A 25,908-nucleotide genomic window follows, 5' to 3' on the forward strand; every position below is an offset into this window, starting at 1 on the left:
TTCACAAAATATTATTGTTATAAAATTATTTGAAAGGATATCGAGCGATTTATTAGTGCAAGAACTGTTGTCTTGATTCGACTATGTTCCGATTCGAGAAGTTGATTTTTCATGCTTTGACCTCGATTCAAAAGTAAAATTGTTCAACAGAATCCGCTCCAAAGTTAATTGCTAATTCTTAGGTTTTCTCTGAAAGAAATTATCAGTGATTTTCTTGCAAGAATTGTTCGTTATCAAAATTTGTATTTGTTATTCAATGTTGGGATGGAGGGGGGGGGATAGTGTCCTGTCGGATATTAAGTATTTTTTGAGAGCAGAAGCAATCGAGGCAAGTCTTAAAGATAAGAGGCATTGTATTACGGTCAATATAAACTTGAGGAGAATCTTTAAAAAAAAAATGCAGCTCGATACTATTTTCAAAACATCTTATTTCATAAAATCATTAAATTTATTGTCTTTTTGTTTTTATTTAACAAAAAATAAAAAATAAAAATAGCAATTTGATTGGACACGTAAAAATAATTAAAAAAAAACCCATCTTGTTACATTAAATATTTATAATATGGCGATGTAAATAAATAATGCAAGGGAGATAAATCTGTTTGTACAGGCTATGGCAGAGTTATTTCCCTTAGGGCGTAATGCAATGTGTTGCAAAATGATACGAAACATTCGATAGGGTTTAATAAATAAATTAAAGTAAATAATAAAAAATTATTTTTATTTTCAACTTTACATATGACGCCATTTAGTTTTATGTCGTTTGAATAATGAAAAAAAGTTATTTCTATTTTCCAAATGTATATCTGATATCATTTTATTTCAATCATCCATGGTGATTGGATAGCATCATCGCCACCACCACACCAATATACACATTTTGAAAATAAATATATATTTTTTTACATTATTCAAACGACATGAAACAAAGTGTAACTCTACTTTACATTTAGAAAATAAAAAAAATACTTTTTTCATTATTTATTCTAATTTTTTTTTTTTTTTTTTTTCATTAAAACTTGCAAATGTGTTGGTTAATTTTGCCATAACAGAAATAACTCTGCCCCTTCACTTTTTACAAAATAGACAAAAAATAAAAACTTTTGGGTCCTTGCCCAGAATTCCTCCCATATTAAAAAGAGAAAGTTAAGAAAAAAAAAATCAATGTGATGTATGTACCAGTGATGAAATAAAAATATATTATAAAAATTATGAAAATTGATAAATTTGTTTTTATATATAAAAAAAATAATTTTGTAAGCGATTGCATTACAAGATAAATCTAGTATGATTTATTGTTGGGTTATCTCCCTTGTTTTTCAGTATTTTTTTTTTTTTTTAACACTTAATTTGTGATTTTTAGAGAATATAATATTTTCCTTTTATCATGGGTAACTACATCATACACCTTTTTCTTTTTCTTTTATTTTAATAAAGGGTAAATTCTAGACAAGAAACAACTTTTGTTATTTGAGAGCGTGAATTTCCCTTCTGGCATGTTACAGACAGAGTTATTTCCCTTCCATCTGACATGATTCATAGCACAAGATTTTTTTTTTTTTTTTTTTTTTTTACAGTTTCGTGCGCTTGATTCAAATTTCTTCATATAAAAAAATTAAATATACCATTTTTGTACAGTAAGTTGTTTTAGTAGCATTGAGTAGAACTTTTTTTGCGAATTCTCCTAAAGTTTATACTTACCGAGACTTGCCATAAATTCATGCAAACACACATTCATAATAATAATAATAATAATAATAATAATAATAGATATTTAAAAAAGGAAAAAAAAGAAGAAAAAAAAAAAAGCAAGGTGATCATGCAATTTACAGGGTAGCCCCCCCAAAAAGGGGCAAGGTAATGTTCTACTTAGAGCCAGATGAAAAAAAAAGTGCTTTACAATATTTATTTATTTTTTTATATGATGTTTAAAAAATTTTTTTTCTTCATTAAATGGCAGTTTTTAAAGCCTCATTTTTATTTGAGGATGATTTATCATTTTGTCAAATCAAGTACCATTTTTATTTATTTTTTTATCGTAAGTGTCCCCCCTCCCATTAATCTTACTTTTTGGTGCAAGTCCAGAACTTTACCTAATTAAAAAAAAATTTTAAATGCAAAAAAATCTTTATAATTTATCATTATAGAACGAAAATGTCATATTCCAAAAATCATATGAATTGATAAAGTAAAATTTTTTTTTTAAACTAAGAAATTAAAATTTTATGACGAAGTGAGATGTGTTTTGATCTGCCATGTTTGATAAAGGAAGAGAACTCAATTCGAACTTTTGAAATTTTAAAATCAGCCTTGCTATGGCTATAAATTGTAAAAAATGATTTTTTGTGTAAAAAAAACCCTACTTGATCAATGTATGTGATTTTTGGAATATGACATTTTTATTCTGTGACAGGTATGTACATCATAAAAAAATGTTCTGCATTTTTTTTTTTTTTAATTAAATTATTTTCTTTTTTGTTTTAAAGTCTTTAATTTTCATCATGATATTTTTGTTAGATTATTATTCATTACAGGTGTATGTTTATCCTATCCGGGTTGAAAGTCACCTTGGACAAACATTTAAACAATATACATCTTTTTATATGGCTTCTTGCACTTTTTATTTTTGTTAAATTTGATCTGAATAGATTTCGAAACACTCTCAATGTTTTTATTAATCATATTACTTTTACATTAAAGCAATGTAGAACGAAAAAGATATCCTCTCTTTTTTTTTTCGTCTCGCTCTAAATTAAACATTACTCAAAGGGAGCTTGTAGTCATTTTGGGTTATGTCCCCTTATTTAAAAAAAAAATAAAATAAAAAGGTCTTATTTTGATGCCAGACCTTTGACAAGAAAAAAAAAAAAAAAAAGAAATACATGGGTGGTCATTTCATTGAATAAAATAAGAATGTTTTCAGGAAAGGAGATGAATTAATCAAGGGGTTAGACTACCGCTCATGATAAACTTATATACATACACACACACACAGAACAAAGCTTGCATATCTGTCTTTGGTGTGTTAAGTGCCCGGTAAAAATTTTCGGACTTCAACAATGTTGTTGGTTGACTATTGTCTTGTTTTTTTTTCTTTTTATCTGTTTGTATGTTGGGGGAATTGCATCTGTTCGAACCAAATAATCATAAGCCATTTTTTTTTTTTTTTTGCCATATTTGGTTTCGGTTGAGAGGAAAGACGGCATTCATTTTTTTTTTTTTTTTATTGCCATACAGTTCAACTTGTAGACATTTGGTCTTCAAGCATGGCGTCAAGTTCCTCCGTCAGATTTTGCAGCATATTATCAATATCATGTAAAACATTTCCAGTTTCTGCAGATGGCTCCTCAGGCCTGGAGAAAAAAAAAAAAAAAAAAAAAAAGCAATAAAAATAAAATTGTGGTTAAACAAAATTCTTTCAAAATATTAAAACAAAGAAAATCACAATGGGTGAGGTCATCAAAGTAAAAGTATTTTCATAGTTTTCCCATCTAAAATAACTTTGTCATTGTAAATATAATTTTTTACAGGATGGAACGATAAAATTGTCGTCCTAGAAAAGACGATATGATTCCATTTCCATTTGATGAAAACTGATTTTCTTCTTTTGTTGCTAACCACTTACTAGTTGCCCAGTTGTGTACAAATCCCAACAGCAATAGGAGCCTTCTATTATGTCTGAAAGTGACGCAATGTTTAACGAGTGAGACCGAAGATGCATTGCTGTACAACTCATGCCCTCTACCTATCCGATAGGACCATTGCTAGCACTCTCAAAATCCATAGCTGGGTTGCCATAAATAACAGGGACGTGCACAGAGTGATGCAAACAAAGTTTCCAGCCACGGTGTGATTTCAAGTGAGGGCCACATCATGCCACCTCACATCAGTCGCCTTGAAAGTCAACACCAAAATGTACCTGGATGTGCTGAAAAGTGTGGTGATCCCCTGGTGCAATTAGGTGACCTCTGGTAGACCCTGCGTGTGGTAGCAGGACTCTGCGCTGACCAACAAGTCCAAAGAGACCCGGGCTTGGCTTCAGAAGGAGTGCTACGACTTTATACCCTTCTTTCACTGCCGCGTATTTACTGTTATTGCTTATTAGAAAATATATTTTTTGTCTGTGTTTCTTTCAGACTGTTTATGCAAATAGCCGAATGATGCTGAAGTGCTTATCCAACCAGAAAGCGAGAAAAGTAAACTACAAGTTAAATTGAAAAAGGGGGATGGTGCAAAAAACAAATAGTAATAAATAAATAAATAAAATATATAAAAGGCTATATGTCTGTCTGTCCGTCTCGATATTTTCAAACTCTATCTCTCCCATAACGAAAAGTCGTAGAGCGGCGCTAGGGGCCTCAAATGATTGTAGTTTTTATGGACCATTCTTTTATGGGGCTTTAGCTTGTTAAAATAGTTTTTAAGGGGTCAAAATTGAAAAGTCGTTATACATTCTTGTACATTCATCTTAGTTTATTTTCAATCAGTTCATATGCGTGTCATGTTGGTACAGTGGTAACGTCACCAGCTTTGAATGCTAGTTTGGATTTCGGTTTCGATTCTAGCTGATGGCACCCAAATACTTTTATTTTTTTTACACTTTTGAAATCACTTATAAAGTCTATAATAATATATATATGAAATCTGAACAAACTAAAATATCATATTTAAGCATATTCTATGTCCCCACCCCCACCCCACTAGTAAATAAAAAAAAAACACGTTTAGTTAAACAACATTCTTTCCAGATAATAAAACAAAACAATGTAAAAAAAGAAAAAGGTAACAGAATTACCTCCCCTGAACAACTAACCTAATTTTAAACATTAAAAAAAAAAGCGTTTCAAAACAAAATAAAAATATGATAGTCAATTTAAATCAAACCGTAAATGGCAACATAGCGAATGGATATACATTTGTTACCTCTTGAAAATGAGGGTTGCCCCCCCCCCAATATTTGAAGAAATATACCATTTACAGTCAGATAAATAAATTTCTATTAAAACCCCTTGAATTATTTATCATTATTTATTTATCTGTTTTCGATAATTCCTGCATTGATAAGCCTTCAAACACACTTTTTATTATATACAGTTGTACTGGTGTGGATTATGAACCAGACAAAAGCAATTTTTTGTTCGTTTTTTTTTTTTTTTTTGTTGTTGTTGTTTTCAGCCTGCTTAGATAAATAGCCAAAAGATGCCAAAAAAGTGCTTATCTGATCAGGTGTTAGAAATAAATATATTCCTTCAATATAATTTGCAAAGTAAAATAAAATAATAGAAATAAATAAATAAAATAATTTGTCGATTATGTTAAATTTTATGAATAATTAAAAGGACATGTTTTATTGATTAAAAATAAGCAGACTTTTTTTTTTAAGTCAATATAAAAAAATTATTTCAACAAGAAAAGACAGTATTTTACCAACATTTTTGAAAATGAAGAACTTACAGTGAAAAAAAAATTCTTTCAAAAGAAAAGATAAGAGAAGTCCAAAGCTAAGTGTTGATGAAAGTATGTATAACTGCTTTGCGTATGTGCAATGGTTTAATTTTACTAAGAGTTCCTTTTTCTTAAGAAAGTGTTTTTTATTTATTTTTTTTTTTTTACATAGGCAGAGCCACTTATCAAGGCCAGAGACCACTCGAGGATAAGGGTTAAGAGTGTACAGTAGTCAATTTAACAATATAGTAATGGTTAGGTCTGTAGTTCCCCATCATACTCTACGTGAGCTCCGGGGGAAATCTTGTACTCTGGCACTTTTTTTTTTTTTTTGTAGTGTTCAAGAAAGTAAATGCCAAAGTTTATAGCTATTCTTATTTAAAATAATTTTCTTAACAAACGTGAAAAAGTAAACAAACTAAATTGCAGATTGATTAAATTGGTGATTGACACAATTTTCCAACAGAGAAAAGGGCTGTGTGAAAAAAAAATCAATTCAAAACCAAATAAATAAATAAATAAATGAATAAAATAAAAGGTTTGGTTTTTATCTCATTCAAAAACTGGGCCAATACCTAAAAAAAAATGAATTTAACTTTATTATGAAAAAAATAAAAAATAAATAAATAAAATAACGTAAACGGTTTGGTTTTTGGTTCATTCAAAAACTGGACCAGTACCTAAAAAAGTTAATTTAAAAATTAATAGAAATCCACTTTTTATAAGAACAGAGAAAATGAAATTAAAAACATAACAGTTATAAGATCAGACACGTGTGATATATTTTTATTTTTTAAATAAACATTCATTTAAGTTAACTTTATTATTAAAAAAATAAATAAAAAGTTTGGTTTTTGTCTCATTCAAAAACTGAACCAGTACCATATGGTTTATATTTTGGTCCCCCGACAAACAGAAGGTAGACTTGTAAATTCACCCTTGTCCATTCTATGTCTTGGAATTTTAAAAGATTTTGCACAAACATTAAACATGATATGAGTAAAAAAGTAACAGAATGGATTTTCTGGGAAAACTCCGGTTGCCCCCGTAGGGGTGCCTTTTGAGTTAAAATGGCTAAAATTGACACCTTTGTGCTTATTAAAAAAAAATTGATGCCTTAGATTTTTATAAAACTTTCTGAAAAGTTGTAACTAATTGATTTCTATATAATTTTGTTTGTTTATAGTTCGTGATAATTCTTGGGTGTGCCCCAGGGGCTAATTTATGCCTAATAAAAACTAATTTGGGGACTATTTTACCATATTTGTCCAAAATTTTCTGTGTATGTCTATTTAACAGTTTCACATGGTGCTGAACTCAAATTTAAATATGTTAAGGCCTTGGGGACTTTTGGGGCTAAAGGGGGGTGGGCAAATAATGGACTTAGTCATTTCTTTTTTTGCATGGTGTAGAACTCAAATTTACATATGTTAAGACCTAAAATTGCATCGTTTGGTCATTTTCACCAGGATTTGATATCTAGGGACTTTTTTTCATTAAAATTGGACAAATGTATTTGGAGTTTTACAAGAGTTCTGCTCATAGTTCACTTAAAGAGCATGTAGAAATTTGTTAGCACTTTCATTTTTTCTCAATAGAATTTTATAATATGATTTAAATTTCAAATAAAAAGGATATATTTGAAGTGTTCTGATCTGTTCTTGGAATGATGAACATAAAAATTCGGGACCACTTCCATTGGTTTGCCTGGAAATATTTCCATATGAAAACATTCAGTTTTCATGCAGATTCTATGTCTATATATGTCTACAGGGAACACAAACGACATATCGAATAATCATTCCAATATTTTCCAGAGGTGAAGCAAATAATGATTTGTAACGCTATTCATACAAGAGTGTCGTTAAATGCCGTTATTATATTTTTAAATATCATGTGCCTAACCTCCTGATTTAAATGTGCTGAAAATTTTTTTAAATTCTTTTTCCAATTTTCATTACGGATTTTACTTTTGTATAAATATCGGGTCTAGTTACTTGTAATTGGTTAACTGAAACATGAATGTGTAACGCAATATAAATGCTCATGTAAAAACAAATTAAAAGTATATATATATATATATATATATATATATATATATATAAAAGCAAAAATGTATGTGCGTATGTATGTATGTTCGCTTTTTTGCTTGGACGGCTCGCTCATTCTTAAACCTTTTTATATCACGTCTAAATAATAATATCTACGACTTAACAACGGCGGTCACCTTTCTATTTAATTTGCTCGACTTTTACCAGCTCGCTGCGTCTTCGAAACGCGAATGATGAGGCGCGGGGAAACAGTAACTGGCTTGCAGCGCAAAACTAGGTCAAACATCACACCACTTCCTCACACCTGTATATTTCGCTTTATAAACCTTAGCTTAACACGCTTATTAATTCCTCTCCCCTCGTGGCTGAGATGGTTAGGTGGCTGGCTTTTTTTTCCCTTTCGTTTCCACCTTCGCGTCAAGACTTCGGGATTCAAACCTATCTTTCTACTATAACTTTTTTTTTTCTTTTACACCTCCAAACACCCGGTCAACGTTTTTTTTTTTTTAACATACACACCTCCAAACACCCAGGCAACGCCAGGTACCCCCCGCTAGTCTATATATATAAAAGGCAAAATATGTGTGTGTATGCATATATGTATGTATGTATACATGTATGTTCGCTTTTTGTGTATGTCTGTAAAAGGCTTTTTCCGGCAGGTTCTCGAGGTCGACTAACTTCTTAAAACTTTTTATATCACATCTAAATAATAATATCTACGAGTTAACAACAGGGGTCGCCTGTCTATTTAATTTGCTTGACTTTCAAAAGATAAATATTCAACATTTTTCGATCGCTGCATGTGCATTAAGCTTTTTCATATAATAAAAGCAAAACTAATTCTGGCGGCATTTTTCCGGAAACGTCCGAAAGCAATCAGCTTTGATCAATGTGGAGTTTCTCCTTATATCAGACAATTTGGACGATCCCCTTTTTATGGGGAGCTGGTTTTCCCCACAACATCTTGGGGAAACAAAAAAAAAAAATACTGCCCCGCAGTCAAAGTTCACCTCATTAAAAACGGGCACCTGCCAAGTTTTAATACTTAAATAAATTCAAACATCCGTTACAATTTCGTGGTGGCCCAGTGGTTAACGTCACACGTTTTTTCTCACACTTTGATGTCCAACTTCGAATCAAGGGTTCAGGTTCGATCCTTCATACTTACCTACTAAAACTTTTTTTTTTATTTTAACCCCCCCCCCTTCTCCGACACAAACACCTGGGTGTTTTGATTTACCCAAAACCATACACACCTCCAAACACCCGGGCAACGCCGGGTACTCCCCGCTAGTATATCTATATATATATATAAAAGCGAAAATGTGTGTGTATTTGTGTGTTTTGCAAAAACTTTCGACACAGGCCACGGATTTTTGCCAGATAGGTATCATTTTGAAGCTCAACATCTTGGACGACAAATATCGAAAAATTGGGCAAAAACATTCATTCCTTCATCCTTAACGGCTCTCTTTTTTACAGGAAGGGGTGGAAAAAAATGGTATCTTCATGACACGATGGCTTTACGCATGCGTCAATATGCGCAAAAGACGTTGTACATTGAATTCGTTTTAAATGTTATAAAAACCGACCTACTTTCATCCACGTGTCTATAGCGCGATGGGTTAAGTGACAGCATTGTTATCTAAATATTTCAGGTTTAATCCCAGTCATCAGATATACTTTTTTTCTCGATTTTTAAACATTTAATATTGAAACGAGGTTATTTATACCATTTTTTTTTTTTTTTTTCCTTTTTGCTGTGTTTTTTGTTTTTGTTTTTTTTTCTTTTTTTGGGTTTTTGTTTATCTGATTGTTTTAAAGAAGCTTTACGTCCGTTCGTTGTTTTATTTGTTTTTTTTTCCGATTTTTTAAAAAAGTTTAAACAGGGTTATTAATTGGCTTATTCTTTGCCTCCCCCCCCCCCACATACACACCTCCAAACACCCGGCCAACACCATCCTTTTTTCTGGGGAGGAGGTTTGTTTTTCCGATTTTTTAAAAGAAGTTTTACGTTCGTTGGCTGTTTTTTTTGGTTTGGGTTTTTCCGATTTTTTTAAGAAGTTCTTTAACCCCCCTCCCCTCTACACACACACACACACACACACCTCCAAACACCCGGGCAACGCCGGGTACCCCCGCTAGTCTATAAATATAAAAGCGAAAATGTGTGTATGTTTGTATGTGTGTCCGCTAAAAGCTTTCGACAGACACGGCGAAAATTCACAAACTCGGTATCATATTGAAGCTCCATCCTTCGCTCGAAAAATATCAAAAAATTGGGCAAAAACGTTCATTTTTTCACCCCGAAATTGACAATTTTCGACATAGGGGAGGGGGGTCAACAAAAACGGTCATCTCGTGACGATGAGCGGCTCTATGCATGCGTCAGATGACGTCATGACCTGATTTACTTTAAATAATTGAAGAACTGATTAAATTTCATGTACGTAGCGTTAGCTCAGTTGATTAGCGCGTTGGTTCATTATCTAAACGTTTTGGGTTCGAATCGTGGTGTAAGATGTCCTTTTTTTTTTTTTTTTGACTTTTTAAATTTAAATATTGAACCAGTGTTATTTAAGCCATTTTTCACGTAACGATCGTTTTTCTGTTTTTTTTTTTTACTTTGCTTATCCACCCCCGATCACACACCCAAGAACACCCAGGTACCCACCGATTTTTTTTAATTTTAATATCGAAACAGGCTTATTTAAGCCATTTTTCATGTGTTCGTTTTTTCTGTTTTCATCGTTCGTTTACGTTAGTTTTTTTTAATGGTTTTTTTCGATGTTTTGATTACCCCCACCCCTGCTTTAATTTTAACGTTTTCTTCTTTTACTTCGCTTATAAAAAACAAACCTGGTCATTGACGTTGTCGTCGTAACGCTCGACGACTTCCGTGCGCGCACCTGTCAATTTGGTTCTTACTTAAATAAATTGGAACGTGATAAAACCGGTATCATTTTAAACCTCGATCTTTCGGACGACAAATATTGAAAAATTGGCCAAAAACGTTAATTCCTTCACCCTCAACTGGCCAGTTTTCTACAAGGAGGGGTTGCCGATATTTTCGCAAGTTATCGTCTCCTTTCGATTGACTAGCCTTAATTTCAATGTTTGCGACTTCCGACTTTACCATGGAGGCATCGGCTAAGACGTTACGTTTTTTTTTTAACTTCTTTTTCTCCTTTGTGTTCCGGATTCGAGCCTGCCTGTCTACCACCACTTTTTTTTTTTTTTTTAAAACACCTCTCTCCACTCAAACTGCCTACTATTGTTTTGACCCCCCCCCCACTATCACTTTTTTTTTGGGGGGGGGTCCCTTACTACACAACCTTGACACCCCCGGGCAATAAAAAACGAAAAGCACTTTGTCTCTGTGTGTGAATGTTTCCTATGGACTCCGTAACTTTCAAAATTTCATACAAATGTTCTTTATGCGCCTGGGAGTGTTCTTATATAGATTTTGTATCGGAATGCCTCTGATAAGTATCGAAACTCGAGAATGAAAAGAAATCTGATTAAAGAAGGAATAGTCCGATTTTTACCTAAGTTAACACTTTTATATAGCTTAATATCACAAGTGCATATGAAAGGTTTTACCACTGCACAAGCAGAAAGGCCTGGCTTATAAAATCCACAGTAGGTTCTTTGATAAGATAGAGGCATGTTCGAAATGAATGTTCCTGTTTAAAGCACAATTGAACCATGATACTTGACTTATGTATTTTAAACTTTAATTCAAGCCATCAAATAAAATAATTTTATAAAATAGTAGGTTCTCTACAGTGCAATGTACACTACAATATATTATGTTACTGTGGGGAGGCATTTGAAACTTCCTCCCAGTGCACCGTGGTGGGTGTCTGACTAAAGCAGGCAACCAATCAATTTAATTGAAAAATGGGCGATTTCACTGATTTTGATAATACTCATTCAATCCCGGGCCACGTTAGGTCTCCCTGCTAGTGTGTATATATGTATAAAAGCCAAGTACGTCCAAGGATGGAGTATTGCTGCTATATCTGGGCAGGAGCTGCTAAAAACAGCCTATCCTGCCTTGACAGAGTACAAAATAGACTTTGTGGCTTAATGGGGGATGCCCTTTTCTCTTCCCTGCAACCTCTCTCCCACAGAAGGGACGTTGTGAGCCTGTCGTTGTTTTATCGTTTTTCCATGGCAAGTTCTCGTCTGAGCTCCAATCTCTGGTCCCCCCTCGCAAATCTTGCATGATAAACACCCGTCTAGCTGAAACCACTGTCAATAATTTTCCCCACTCTTTATCTGTGCCTAAATCAAAATGTAGATTCCATGAACAAAGCTTCTTTCTTAGAAGTGCACGCCTGTGGAACTCTCTTCCATTTGCCTGCTTCCCACCTGACTACAACTTGGATATCTTCAAGTCCAACATAAACAAATTCCTGATGAATCGCCCCCTTAAGTAAGACACTTTATCAAATCTCCAATACTAACGATTACTACGATACTATCCCATTGATTACTGTGCACGCAATAACCCTTATCCCCGAGTGGCTTCCGGGCCTTGATAAGTGGCGACCTCCATGTAAAAAAAAAAAAAAATGTATATATATATATATATATATATATATATATATATATTAGTTGAAAATTTAGGGAAATTTTACTTACATTTTTGTTGTTGGTTTTGGAGCTTTCACTGGTTCTTTTCCAGCAGGAAGTGGAACAGGGGACTTTTTTCGGTGTGGAACTAGCGGAGAGGCTGTAGCTTCGTATTTCTTAGGCAACGGCGGACGCTTTGGAGCTGAAAAACAAATTCAAATAATTGAAGCAAAAAAAACAATTTTTAAAATGCTGCGTACAACATGCATCTCTCGATGGGTTGGTCGCAATTAAGTTTGAAATTAAAAAAGGAAAATTTTATTTACCAGATCATCACTTATCAAGGCTAAAAGCCATTAAAGGCAAAGGGTTAACGAGAATGATGAAGAATAAACATTTATTTATGAGGTTTATGTAGAGTGTTTGTGAACATTAGATTTGAAGTAGACTATGCTGTTCCTCATAAAAGCTATATAGCTATATATATATATATATATATATATATATATATAGATTTGTTATTGTTGTTTTTTCAAGCGATACATACGGTTAATATTGGCTCTGCCTCGAAGCTCATTTTTTTTATTTACTTAGAAAGTCGCCCTTTTTAATTTGTTTGGACGTATATAACATTTTTATTTATTTATTATTTTTAAAACTAATCTACGTTTTAAAAATAATATATATATATATATATATATATATATATATATATATATATATATATAGAGAGAGAGAGAGAGAGAGAGAGAGAAATTTAAAAGTGTAGCCAGCAACAATTCTAGGTTTTTGAGACTTTAATCATTTTTTAATATTTTTTAATATTTTAAAAATAAACCTAGAATTTTGAACCTAGAATCATTAATATTTTTAAAATATTTAAAAATATTAAAAAATGATTAAAGTCTCAAAAACCTAGAATTGTTGCTGGTTACACTCTTTTAAATATGCATGCTTTTGCTCTTGTTGGAACCACACAAACTTATATATATATATATATATATATATATATATATATATATATATATATATATATATATAATTAGCAGGCTGTTCGGTGTTTCTGGGTCGTAAAATACATATAAATATTATATTTTAATTCATGCAGAGTTCTTATTTATTATAAACAGAAATACCATAGGTATTCAACGTAACGTTAAATTCCTTAAAAAAAAAACAAGTAAAAAGAAAAGAAAAAAACGAGTATTGTTTTTTCTAAACAATTCATTTCTTGTAAGTAAAAAAAAAAATACTCAAGCTGAGATCAAAACCAAAACCTAAGGACAGTGAATCAAGTACGATAACCATAAGACCAGCTTGACAATGAATAATTGTTATAATTCTTTTTCTATCCTTTGCAAATGATTCAAATTTTAGTATGTTATTTTGGATGATAACGTGTATGATAATTTTACTTTTTTTTTTAGCTTTATAGTTTTTTTTTTCCTCGTTGAAAAATATAAATCTATATAAATAAAACAGTAAATACTTAACGGATAAACTCTTAAAGTACTGGTCACATAACACTGAAATTAACATGAAATAATAATCATACACCAAGGATGGTTTATAACGAGTAAAATCTTTGTTTGGATGGATGAATAACGCATACAGAAATGTGTCAGCAAATTGAAATGCAAAATGTTCATTTCAACTTGCCAGCATCACGCATGCACAAATTCATTCATAGCTTTAAGTGGTTTAATTTGAAATCTTTTTTATCTACAAGTAGCCCCGTTGCAGCCAGATGCCTTCATATTGTGAAAGAAAAGCAAGTACAGTGTATTTACACAACCAATATTTACGAAACTAAAGTTAGAAATTACTTATTTTTTCGTTGGTTCTCCTGTAGGAGATGTCTCCTTGAACTACTTTAACAAAAAAATATTGTATTTTCAACCAATATTAACGTAAAAAAAAAAAAAAATGAGATACATGGGTAAAAGTATTATTTTATTTAATGACCGGTGGTCTAAACTGACCACCCTGGTTGAATCAGAGAAAGTCCAATTTTTTTTTTTTTTTTTAATCAGACGGAGAAAATGGAAGTAATTAGTTTTAAAAAGAAAAAAAAAATTCTTGTAATTTTGCAACCAATATTAATGACAAAAAATCTGAGATACATGGATAAAAGTATTATTTTATTTAATTCAATGACCTGTGGTCTAAACTGACCACCCTGGGTAAATCAGAGAAAGTCTACTTTTTTTTTAATCAGATGGAGAAAATGGAAGTAATTTTTTTTAAATAAAAAAAAAATCTTGTATTTTTCAACCAATATTAAATCGTTGACTGCTGCTGCTACTCCCACCAATTTAATGCCTCTCACCACCACTTTGCCTAACGGCTGTTGATGCTACTCCCACCAATTTAACTCCTATCACCACTACTATTTTGTCTCTGCTGCTACTCCCACCAATTTAATGCCTCTCATCACCACTTTGCCTAACGGCTGCTGATGCTACTCCCACCAATTTAACTCCTATCACCACTACTACTTTGCATTTATTTCGCATTTCCATACACCAAACATGGATATAAATACCACTAAAACATCCGCTGGGTCATAAGCTTCATTTTGGTACCTAAATTGCCTGGGTGGATTGCCTGTGGGCTGACTTAAACCGCATCACACACACACACACACACACACACACACACACACACACACACACACACATACACACACAGTGCAGAAATTTATAATAGGATTTGTCGATAGTTTAAACAGTAGGAACATGGTTGGAGTGCAAATGTTTTGGTTCTGATTCTAGCTGATGGCACCCAGGTCATTTTTTTTTTTAATTTTTGAAACCAGTACAATAAATATAATATTCAATAGAGAATTGGCTCTGTAATAATAAATATGAGATCTCCATGCATTAAAATAATATTGTGTTTGTTAAGATGAAGTTGACAGATCGATTTTTTAAAAATATGTTGTTTTAAGCAAAAACGATATTGCTTGTTATGTCGAAAATAGCAACATATCCAAAAATGAGAAAAATTCATCAAGTAGAACAAATTGCTATCGTCAATTGATTTCTTGCGGACTATTATCCTCATCTTTCTTAGTTGTTGTTCTTGTTGTTTCATGCCATTTCGGCCAACTAGTCCGCAATAAAATAAATTAATAAATAATACTCAATAAATTCCAATTAAATAATTCCTATTGTGTTTTTAGTAAAATAAAGTCTATCACTACAGCCTAAAATGTACATGTAACCTAAAATATGCGTTCTGAATTATGTCCCCTTCGCGTGAATTCTTCACCATCTACTTTAAAAGATCTAAGAAAAATGCAATTGTACCCAATTTCCTGTAAAAAATTACTTTTAACTATAAATAACTTTCTACTTGATGAATTTTTGTCATTTTTGGATATATTACTATTTTCGACATAATTTAGTACGTAATATTGTTTTTGCTTAAAACTATTTATTTAAAAATTTTTAATCTGTTGACTCCATCTTAACAAGCACAATTTATTATAAGGCATGCAGATTTCCTGTTTATTATTACAAAGCCAATTCTCTATTGAATATTCTATTTATTGTTCTGATTTCAAAAGTTAAAAATAAAAATGATTTGAGCGCCATCAGCTAGAATTGAAACCAAAATGCATAGCACTCCAGACGCGTTCCCTACCGTTTGAGCTATCAACAGATAGATAAAAAAGATTCAAAATTAAACCACTTTAAGATTTAAATGAATTTACGAATGCGCAGAAAATAATGGAAATATGACGACAAGTTGAAATGAACATTTTGTATTTCAACTTGCAGACATATTTCCGCGTGCGGTATTTAGGCGCATTTCACGACACGGCAAGTTACAGTATTTAACTTGTTTTCTACAGGTTAGTTTGGAAATCAGTTTTTAAAAGTCATCCAGAATATGTCAATATGTAAAACGGATATCAACAAATATAATAATGATGATGATGCATATAACAAGACAGTGTAGCCGCTTAAGCAATTACTCCTTTACAGACGATAGAATATGATGAAGGGGAGAAGAAGTAAAAATTTACTTACGCTCATCCTCGTGCATGTTGGGAGAGTTTGCTCTCTCCTGGGAAGCAGGATAGGTCTTATGCGGAAATTTGCGGCCAAGTGAACTTGTCCGGAGATCCGTGGAATTATCATTGTTGCTATACATGTCCGTGCTGGTTGTAAGTTCCTGTGAAAAGTGCACTATGCTCGGCTTCATCAGCGGCGCAGGCATGTTTTTTTGCTTTATCGTTCCGACATTTTCGTTTGCAAAAGGCAAAGTGTTAGAATCAACACTCGAGTTGGAGCAGTTGGAGTCCATGCTCAGTGTTGAGTCTTTCCTCTTGGAAACGAACATTTCAGACTCGGAAAGGCTGCGATCACCGGAGGATGATGAAGAGTTTAGGGAGGCTTCCTCCTCAAGCACCCTCTCGCTGATTGACAATTTCTGCATGAGAAACGTCGGCTTTTCCTTGAGCATAGGGCAAGAATCCTTCTTGACTCGAGACGGGGGATTACTAGATCCCAAATCTACACTTGATCGACCACCCTTGCTGGGGATGCCGTAATTGTGTAGCCGAGGCGTTATGATGTCCATGGCCAACGGAGGCGGTGGGGGAGGGAAATCATCGCTTTCGTTGGATGACGAATCATGGGCATCATTATCATCCATGTTCTTGCCAAAACGTTCCGACAGCGATTTCACGCAATTCGCAAATTCCTCATGGTGCGTCGAAGAGTTTGGCAGGGACTTGGATAGGGTGTTGTAGCTCGGGGTGGCCGGCTCGCTCTTGCGGTTCGGTAGCGGGTATTTTTTCTCTTCATTTCGCATAGAATTGCTTCTTTTAGGCGGCGGCGGTGGTGGCACTTTCTTCGGCTTTGTCGCAATGGGCGGTGCTGTCCCTGGCTCTGTGGAAGGATCCCTCTTACGGAGGGTTCCATGCTCTGTGTCTGCCGGATGGTAGCTGCCGCCACTAGTAAGGCCAACTGGTTTAGGGAGGACATAGGGCTTGGGTGATTTCGGAGCATTTATTGTGGGTTGGTCATAAATATGCTCAGGGGGAAAACACTGGACTTGCTTCAGGCTGCTCATGTTTTCGGGGTTAACTTCGCGTTCAAATTTACTTGGGGATAATGACTCGGGAGAAAATTCACGATTCTGATGCTTAGTCTTGGCAGAAATCTTAGCCACAGGTTTCGGCTTGATCATGACCCTTGGCGACACTGCAGCTGAAGGCCGGATAAAATTCTCGTTAGTTGTATCTTCGATGATCAACTGACCGTTAGTCCCGGGAAATCTTTCCTCTGTCAGGTCCGAGGCCCGCTTGTTACCATTGGGGATATGGAACGACTGGTATGTTATAGGTTGACCGGTCATATCAGTGCTTTCGGCGATGGGTGGAATATCACCCGAGCCGGAATGGGATACTGACCGCTTAACTTGTATAGCTACCAGATCGGGTTGATGAGGCCCCGGACTAGCAGAGGTCGGAGTGTGGTCACCACTGCCGCCGTCTCTCAGATCAGAAGCTAAATACTGCGAAAGGCTATCGCCAGAATTGGATTTCTTCGGTCGGGTCAAGGTACTTTCACTGGACGAGGTGCTGACTGTGTCCAGAGACCAATTGCCTGATACGTTCATCGCTGGTGGATCTAAAGGCTCAATGTAGGGAGATCGTTGCTCTAAAGATGACAAGCGTTTAGAACCAGTCATGATACGTTTCAAGCGGTCTATGGCGAGGATCGTTTTCTTCTGGTGGCCTGAAAAATTGAAGACAATTTTCAATTTTCTGTTTTGAAAAGAGGTGAAAAAATGTATCAAAACTTGGGACGGTTAACAATGTTAGACATTAGATTTTTACAAATAATTCCAGCATCTTATTCGTACATATTATTTTTAATTAGTGATGGGAAGATTCCAACATTTTTCCCCGATTCCGATACTAAATTCCCAATTCCGATTCTTTATAAATCTCTAAATATTTAACTATAGTTGCTATTTTTTGCGAATTACCATAAAAAATACATGTTAAATGTACACATATTTTCTTGAATGTAAAAATACACTTGGGGGTGGGGTGGATTGTAGTTTTACTGGAAGTTTAAAATCAATAAATATTTATTATTTTAACATTACTAACAACAGTGTTAGATTTTGTTTTAAACAAAATAAAATAAAAAAGACAATTAAAAGAATCGTTTTTGGCATTGGAAAATAGGCACAAAATTTCCTGATTCTGATTCCGATTCCAATACCCCCCCAAAATTCCGATTTTTCTGATCCTCAAATCCGATTAATCATCCTATTATTACTTTTAACGTTATATTTGTTTTTCCGTTGTATATAAGCTAACTTCACTGAAACTTATTTAAAATTAAAATCAATTTCTCCTTTTCTCTTTTCCTGCCAATTGATTTTTCTTTGTTCCATTATAATTTTTTCAAGGATTTTTTTATTATGTTAGATTTGTTTTTCCCTTGAATATAAGCTAACTTCACCCACCTTCTTTCACTGAAACTTTATCAACAACAAATTTAAAATTTAAGACTTTCATTTCAAGCCTTACCGAAAAATTCAACAAAACTCCTTTTCTCTTTTCTTGTCAGTTTTTCCTTGTTCCATAACAATTTTTTTCAGCTTTTGCCGATCTAAAGTCTATAATGTATACCAAAACGTCAGAAACTAAATTTTAAAATATTTTTTTTGTTTGTTTTACAACATATCAACAGATTACATATTATTTGGATTATTCGAACGACTGTTCTCATCACGAACGTTATTGTCACGTTCGGCCAATGTAATCTCTGAATTTTTTAAAGTATATTTTGCTGAACTCAGGAGTCTTTCTGTCAAACTCGGGAATCTGCACAAAATTTTGAACAGAACCCTTTAAAGCACAGGAGGTAGCATGTTCTTGTTCCATCAGCTATGAAACCCTAAGCAATCTGCAATTTAATCACTAGCAAGTACCTATGGCATAATGGATAAAGTATGAGGGTTGTATATCACAATGAAGTGTTTTTTTGTTATCTCCTGCTACAAGATTTTAGACACCAGGATCGGAAAGTAGGATCGAGAAGTCAGTGTCCCAGAAAAAAGGCACTCTAACCGGCAAAAAATGCCTGGGTAGCCCTTGTTAGTATTCCCTAGTAAAGGCGCCTCAGGCGATTAGCATTAAACTAACCTCCTTCTCAAAGAGAGAAGGTAAAGTCTGGGAGGGTGGACCTCCTGGGCTCAAATTGACAATGTGTTCTAGGTTTCTGAATACTCACATAAGAAGGACAATGTCAATGTTAGATCTACCTATGAATCCATTTCTTTATCCATGAATTGCTTTTATGAAGGGAAGGAGGAGTGGAGGTACCTAAAAACACCCCTATCTATCTAGACACGACATGACAAGTTACTAAATTATGTCTAAATTTTATCCTGTACCTCTATAAGGCCACCATTCGCCCATGTATGGAGTATTGCTGCCACATCTGGGCTGGTGCATCTGCTACTAGTCTCTCGCTCCTTGACAAGGTTCAAAAGAGAGTCGCAAACCTGATAGGCCCTGAACTGGCATCTAAGCTTCAGCCTCTGTCCCATCGACGAAATGTTGCATCTCTCTGCCTTTTCTACAAGTATTTTAGTGGTGAATGCTCTGACGAACTGCAATCACTTGTGCCTCCACGACGTGAGCACCCTCGACAAACCCGACAGGCTGCTAAATCCCACCCCCACACTGTAGAGATCCCTAGATGTAAAAGATCTTTTTACTCCAATAGTTTCTTCCCCAGAACCGCAAGACTCTGGAATTCCATTCCAGGTCCCTGCTTCCCCAACAGTACTGACGTGCAGAAGTTCAAGTGTAACGTGAACCGACACCTTGCTGCCCAAATCCCTACATAGTACCCCAGTAGTTGCTGCCCCTGATAGTAGCCCCCTACACCAAAGTGGCAATTTGCCTTGTTTGGGGTGAAAATGTAATAAAAAAAAAAAAATAAAAAAAACTCTCTACATCAAATAAATTTTGATTCTGGGGTCAAAGCTTTCTAATCATACCTAAGCAATCTTACACATCTGTCAAATCATATATGTGCGCATTCCTTCAAAAGCATAGTCCTACTAAGTAATATGTAACGAAATATATGAAGTGAAAATTGGAGAAACAAACAGCAAAAATAAGCCATGATACAAACCCAATTTCTTGATACCAATCTCCTCCAGATCCTCCCAAGTGATTTCCGTCAACTGCTCGATCGTACTATAACCTTGACTCAGGAGAGTGTCGTAATACTGCTCCATATTTAAAAGTTTTAACCATTCTAGCAGATCATTCTGGAAAAAAAATAAATAAATAAAAGTAAAGCATGAGTTGTCTGCCCTTGCGATCACTAGTAAAATAATAAGACACGAGTTGACTCCCCTAGTACCAAATTAAACAGGAATCACAATTTTTTGTTGAATTTTGGGGAAAAACTAATGATTGTATTTTTAGATAATGCTGAAAAATTGAGATCCGTTGGCAGGGTGTTAAGTGTTGAGATATTATATTGAACAAAGATGGCGGAGAAGAATCAGTGCAGTTCCGATCTTGAGTGTTAAGTAATTCCTAGTAACAAAGATGGCGGCAAAGAATCAAATGCAGGTTCGTGAAAGAGACGATGGAGAACTGATTGAATCCACAATCAGACAATTTTTATAGTAAATTTGGAAGCTTCTGATTGGTTGTTTATTATAACTTGTGGTTATTAAAACAATCATCGAAATCATTGGTGGCATAGCCAATTAGGAGTCAAAAATATTTTAACACAGGGAAAGACCAAAGAAAATATGGAAGGAAGTAATAAGGAAGGGGTTGAGAAAAAGGAGGGTAAATATAGACCTGGGCAGAGATAGATTAGTAAAACAGATTAGGAATTGGAGAACACTTGATCTTTTGGTGTTTCATAACTATCAGTTCCGCTACCGGATTCAGCATTAGATTATTAGGAGGACCCACTTTGCAGTTTTGGGCCCAACTCCTTGTCTGCTTGCTTTTTTCTTTTTTTTTTTTATTAAGTGACAAACTCTCTTTGCCAGGAGGTGATTATATAGCCCTAATGTCATCTGCCCATATATGCTATCAAGCGAAATTCCCTTCCTGATCCCCACCATGGTTTATCTACTATATATATTACATGGTTCATTGACTTACACTGTTGCAGGAAGTAAGTTAGAGAAAGGATTTAACTAATAAAACATTTTTTAAAAAAAGCTGATGAACCATCACTGGTAAAGTAATGATGATGATGATGACTGCTAGGTTAGGAAAGGAATTGGAAATCAGAGGAAAATGGATCCAGACAAGGCATGAAACCACTTGATGTAAAAGCTAAAAATAAAAAAATACCACTTCAAGGTCACAAATTAGCCAACGATAAGTATTAGATGGTTAGATTCCAATCCAGAAAACAGCAATTCTTCCCTTCTTGTCAGAAACATTGCTTATGAAATGTGAGGACTAAAGGACAAAATAAAAAAGCAAGAGTTATGCAATTCATAAAAGTAAACTAAACCTCCATCGTCCACATTAAATTGAAAAAAAAAAAAAAAATTCTTGGAATTTGGGTGTTTTTTCATGTTTATCCATCTTTAACACAAAATGTTTAAAATTGATATTTTTCCAGCCGATTCCAAACTTTGAAATCAGCAATTTTTGCAGAATTTACTTATTTTTTTTAATACCGATTCCAACATTGGAATTTAAGTGTCTTTTTTGAGCCGCCGCTCAACCTTTACTTTTGAAGCAAAATGTCTAAATGTTTGTCGGCAAAACAAAATTGTGACGATGATTGAAATCTTATCTGGATGCCACAAAGAATGGAAAATGCTTTTGAAGTCAAAGACAAAAAAACATGGAATTGCAGAAGAGGAAGAAATACTTGTGGCGCCAGTTGGTAAATTAACAAAAAACAAAAATAGACAAACAGATAATATAAATCCTTTAAAAAAAAATACAAAGAAACTCCCATAAAACTCTGTTTATTTGAAGTGATTTCAGAACATGCGAAAGAAAAAAGTCAACATTTTAAAAATATTTTTTTCCTTGAATGAATTGTTGTGGGATAGTGAATAGGAAAACAGTTTCAAAAAAATTACATTTTCTCTTTGCTATGTGAGTAATATATATATATATATATATATATATATATATATATATATATATATATATATATATATATATATATATATATAAGAACAAGTAGTTAATAAAACATGTTAAAAAAACACTTTGAAAAAGAGTTAAAAACATTTAATTTTAAAAAAGGAAGCACAAAATAAGTGGATAGTCCTTAATCCGCGGGGTTTCGAAGAAATACTTTCCTTCTCACAAGCTCTATTTCCTATTTGGTTTTATGAAGCTTTTATATCTGGTTGAGATTACTTTATAAATATTAACTCTTCAATATTTGTAATATACTTTAGTTTTGCCATTTTGGTAAACTTAATTGTAATTCTTATTTCATATATATGTATGAGGGGGGAGGGAACAAAAAAAAAACAAAAACGCAATAACGTTATATTACCTAGATCCTAGATTAGTCTCTAGGATCTTCGAGTAATATAACGTTAATGCGTTTATTTATTCCCCCTCCCCCTATACATAACTTCGATTCCCATTCGTGTCTTTTCTTTCCTCTTTTTTTTTTCCTTTCCTCTTTTTTTTTTTCCTTTCCTTTTTTCTTTTTTTTTTTTTCACTCAAATCCCTCGATACAGCTTTGATAAAGCGAGGGCGAAACCGGTCAGCTGACTCCCCCATTTTTTCCCCCCTTTTATTCTCTTAATCCCGCTAACTTTATTTTAAACATGGATTTTATTTTAATCATGAATTTTCGTCTTCCCTTCATGATTGCAATATATATATATATGTAGCTTCTTGCGTGACATTTGTTTTACACTTGATAGAAACTCAACGATTGACTCCTGATGAATTTGTTGATGAAAGCGGACCCTAGAGTCTTCCCAGCCTTATTTAAAGCGCTATAAATATATAATTTAAAAAATATTATCGCTTTGTATATATGTAATATATTAGACGTTTTAACCTGTAAAAAATGGGCAAAATTTATAGCCCGTTGACTTAGAATGAATGCTTTACGCTAAATTGATGGTTAAATATGATTAATTTGTATTCATCTTCACATTAAATACTAATCACTATTAATCCCTTACTATGCACCGAACATATACCATAATACTTAGTTCGCTGCATCTTATAACAAAGGTTCATACAAAATTTCAGGCAGATTGGCTCAGTAGTTTCCAAGATAAAGTGAAACAAACAGTCCAAAAGAAATCTATATATAGAAAAGCGAAAATGTATGTATGTATGTATGTCTGTATGTATGTATGTATGTGTGTTTGCTTTTTCTGTATGTCAACAAAAGGCTTTTTTCAGAGAAGCGGTCGCCTGCTTCACAACTTTTTATATCACATATAAATCGTAATATCTCACAGTTAACAACGAAGCTCGCCTGTCTATTTAATTTGCTCGATTTCGGGAAGATAAATATTCAATATTTGTCGCTCGTCGCATGTGGGTTAGTCTTTGACCTATAACATATTGGGGGGGGGGTGAAAAAAAAAGCGTTCAGCAGTAAATGAATACTATCCCGCAGTCAAACTTGATCTCATTAACTCATTAAAACGGGCACCTGCTAAATCCAAGTAATTAAATAAATTCAAACGTGTTTTCGTTAGCATCTCGTGGTGGGGCAATGGTTAACGTCGCACTTTTTTTTTTTTCACACTTTAATTTACAACTTTGCCTCAAGGGTTCGGGTTCGATCCTCATATTTACTTTTTTTTTACCCCCCCCCACCTCCAAACACCCGGGCAACGCCGGATACCCCTCGCTAGTCTTCTATCATATAAATCTCACCTGTTTCTTTAAATGTATGTATGTATGTATGTATGTCTGCCTAAAACTTTCGACAGAGGCGACGGATTTTCACGAGGTCAGTATCATTTTGAAGTTCGATACTTTGGATGACAAATATCAAAAAATTCACCAAAAACATTTATTCCTTCACCCGCAACTGGGAAGCTTTCCACGGGGGGGGGGAGGGGTCGATTTTGGTTTGAGCCTGCTTACTACTATTTTTTTTTTTTGTGCTCCCAATTTTCATTTTTTGTTTTTTTCTCAACCAACACCCTTACCCACACCTCCACTTTCTTTTCCGCCTTCGCATCACGGGTTTGAGCCTGCCTGCCTACTACCACTTTTTTTTTTTTTTTTTTGCTCAACATACACCTCCAAACACCCGGGCAACGCCTGGCACCCAGGCTGGTGGCTGGTATAATATAGATACAGATGAATACACATTGCCCTTTATTATAGAGTGGAAGATGTACGTATGTGTATGTGACAAAGTTCATAATACTAAGACACCATTGTTTTAATAAATGTTCGAAGGTCTGACAGCAAAATACTTGAAACTTTGGTTTTATTGTTTTGTTTTACGGCATATCAACCCTTTTTGGATTATTTAATGCTGAATCCAGTTATTTTGGAAATAGTTTTTTATCTTCAAGCTTTTTGTATTTCAATCGATAGTTTCTAGTGTTTTGTTTAGTTGTTTTAAAGTGGATTTTAACGTTTTTGTTCCCTGTCTTGCAGAACATGAATGAGTTTTACAATGGGGGATGGAAAAGGGTTACAGTATTAATGTTTGGTAGATTTTAAATTAGGAAACCAGTCAGGAAGTGGGGGGGAGATAGAAAGAGAAAGGGAAAATGGGAAGAAGGAAAAGGGGGAAAAGGTGGGTTTTTGGTTTTGGTTTTACAGAACAGAATTAAATTTTGCAAATGGAAGTAAAAAAAAAAAAAAAAAAAAACAAAACACATCAATGTTAGGTGCATTTCGTTTCAGGAAGCCAATATCTTCAGACAGCCTGATCTGGTAGCACCAGATAATTGAAAGCAATCAAAAACACAAATGAAAAAAATAGAGATTACATCACTGAATTTATGGGATTTGAGCACATTAAATTTTGTTTCACGGATCTTAAAATGATTGATAGTTGCGCGAATGTTTGTGCTATTTATCGCTAATTTAAAACTCATTAAAATCAGATGTAAAAAATTAAACCTCCATGCTCCCTCGGGAAGCCCATGAAAAACATGTAGACAATTTACTCTGCCCTATCTCCCTCCTACCACGTGGGTAGCCGAAGTAGAGAATAAATTCCTACCAAATCGCATATTTCTACGTTTAATAACCTGTAAAGTGATTAAGGAACACACAGACAGGCAGGCAAATGTGTCTCGTTAGTATAGGCCTCAGAATCTATTATAGTGACAATTTCTTTTTAGTTGGAGAAGATGACGAAAATAACGCTGATAGTGATGTGTATTCTAACAAGCGGGTTCGAAGGTAGCCGAGAGATATTTGAAAAAAAAAAAAAAAAAAAAAAAACCTTTCAAATGAAACAACGTGTACATCGGCAAGAAAAAGTCTCATCAGGCAAATAGAGTGAAGGCGGGGAATTCTCCGACTTACTATCTGCCTTATCAATTCCTCTTAATAGTTTAAATGGATTCGTTCAATAGTTTTTACTTCATAACTTTGGGCAACAAAACGCTTGCGCATGCATGCATGAATGTGTGTGTTGTATTTATATAATTATACAATTCTGTGGATCGTCCAGGCATTCTTGCTTGAATCTTATCTTCAACGATCGGATGATTCCATTTTTTAAAAAAGGGATGACAGGTGAATATATATATATATATATATATATATATATATATATATATATATATATATATATATATATATATATATATATATATATATATATATAT

At 33.8% G+C, this 25,908-nt stretch overlaps 1 protein-coding gene across 5 annotated transcripts in view; it reads right to left on the reverse strand.

Annotated features, from left to right (window-relative positions):
• Positions 1 to 3,003: 3,003 nt before the first annotated feature.
• LOC145252478 (caskin-2-like) overlaps positions 3,004 to 25,908 on the reverse strand; it is a 969,745-nt gene continuing 946,840 nt past the window's right edge. For all 5 annotated transcript variants that reach the window (XM_080111905.1, XM_080111904.1, XM_080111903.1 and 2 more), the window contains 4 exons: positions 20,258 to 20,396; positions 16,118 to 17,833; positions 12,150 to 12,282; positions 3,004 to 3,353 (listed from right to left, as the gene is read on the reverse strand). In XM_080111905.1, the coding sequence (XP_079968031.1) occupies positions 3,239 to 3,353; positions 12,150 to 12,282; positions 16,118 to 17,833; positions 20,258 to 20,396 (2,103 nt within the window). In that variant the 3' untranslated portion in view covers positions 3,004 to 3,238. The remainder of the gene's footprint in view (positions 3,354 to 12,149; positions 12,283 to 16,117; positions 17,834 to 20,257; positions 20,397 to 25,908) is intronic.

The sequence above is a fragment of the Euprymna scolopes genome, chromosome 29, assembly GCF_053919585.1.
Source record: "Euprymna scolopes isolate OS-2025 chromosome 29, ASM5391958v1, whole genome shotgun sequence".
Taxonomy (NCBI): Eukaryota; Metazoa; Mollusca; class Cephalopoda; order Sepiida; family Sepiolidae; genus Euprymna; species Euprymna scolopes.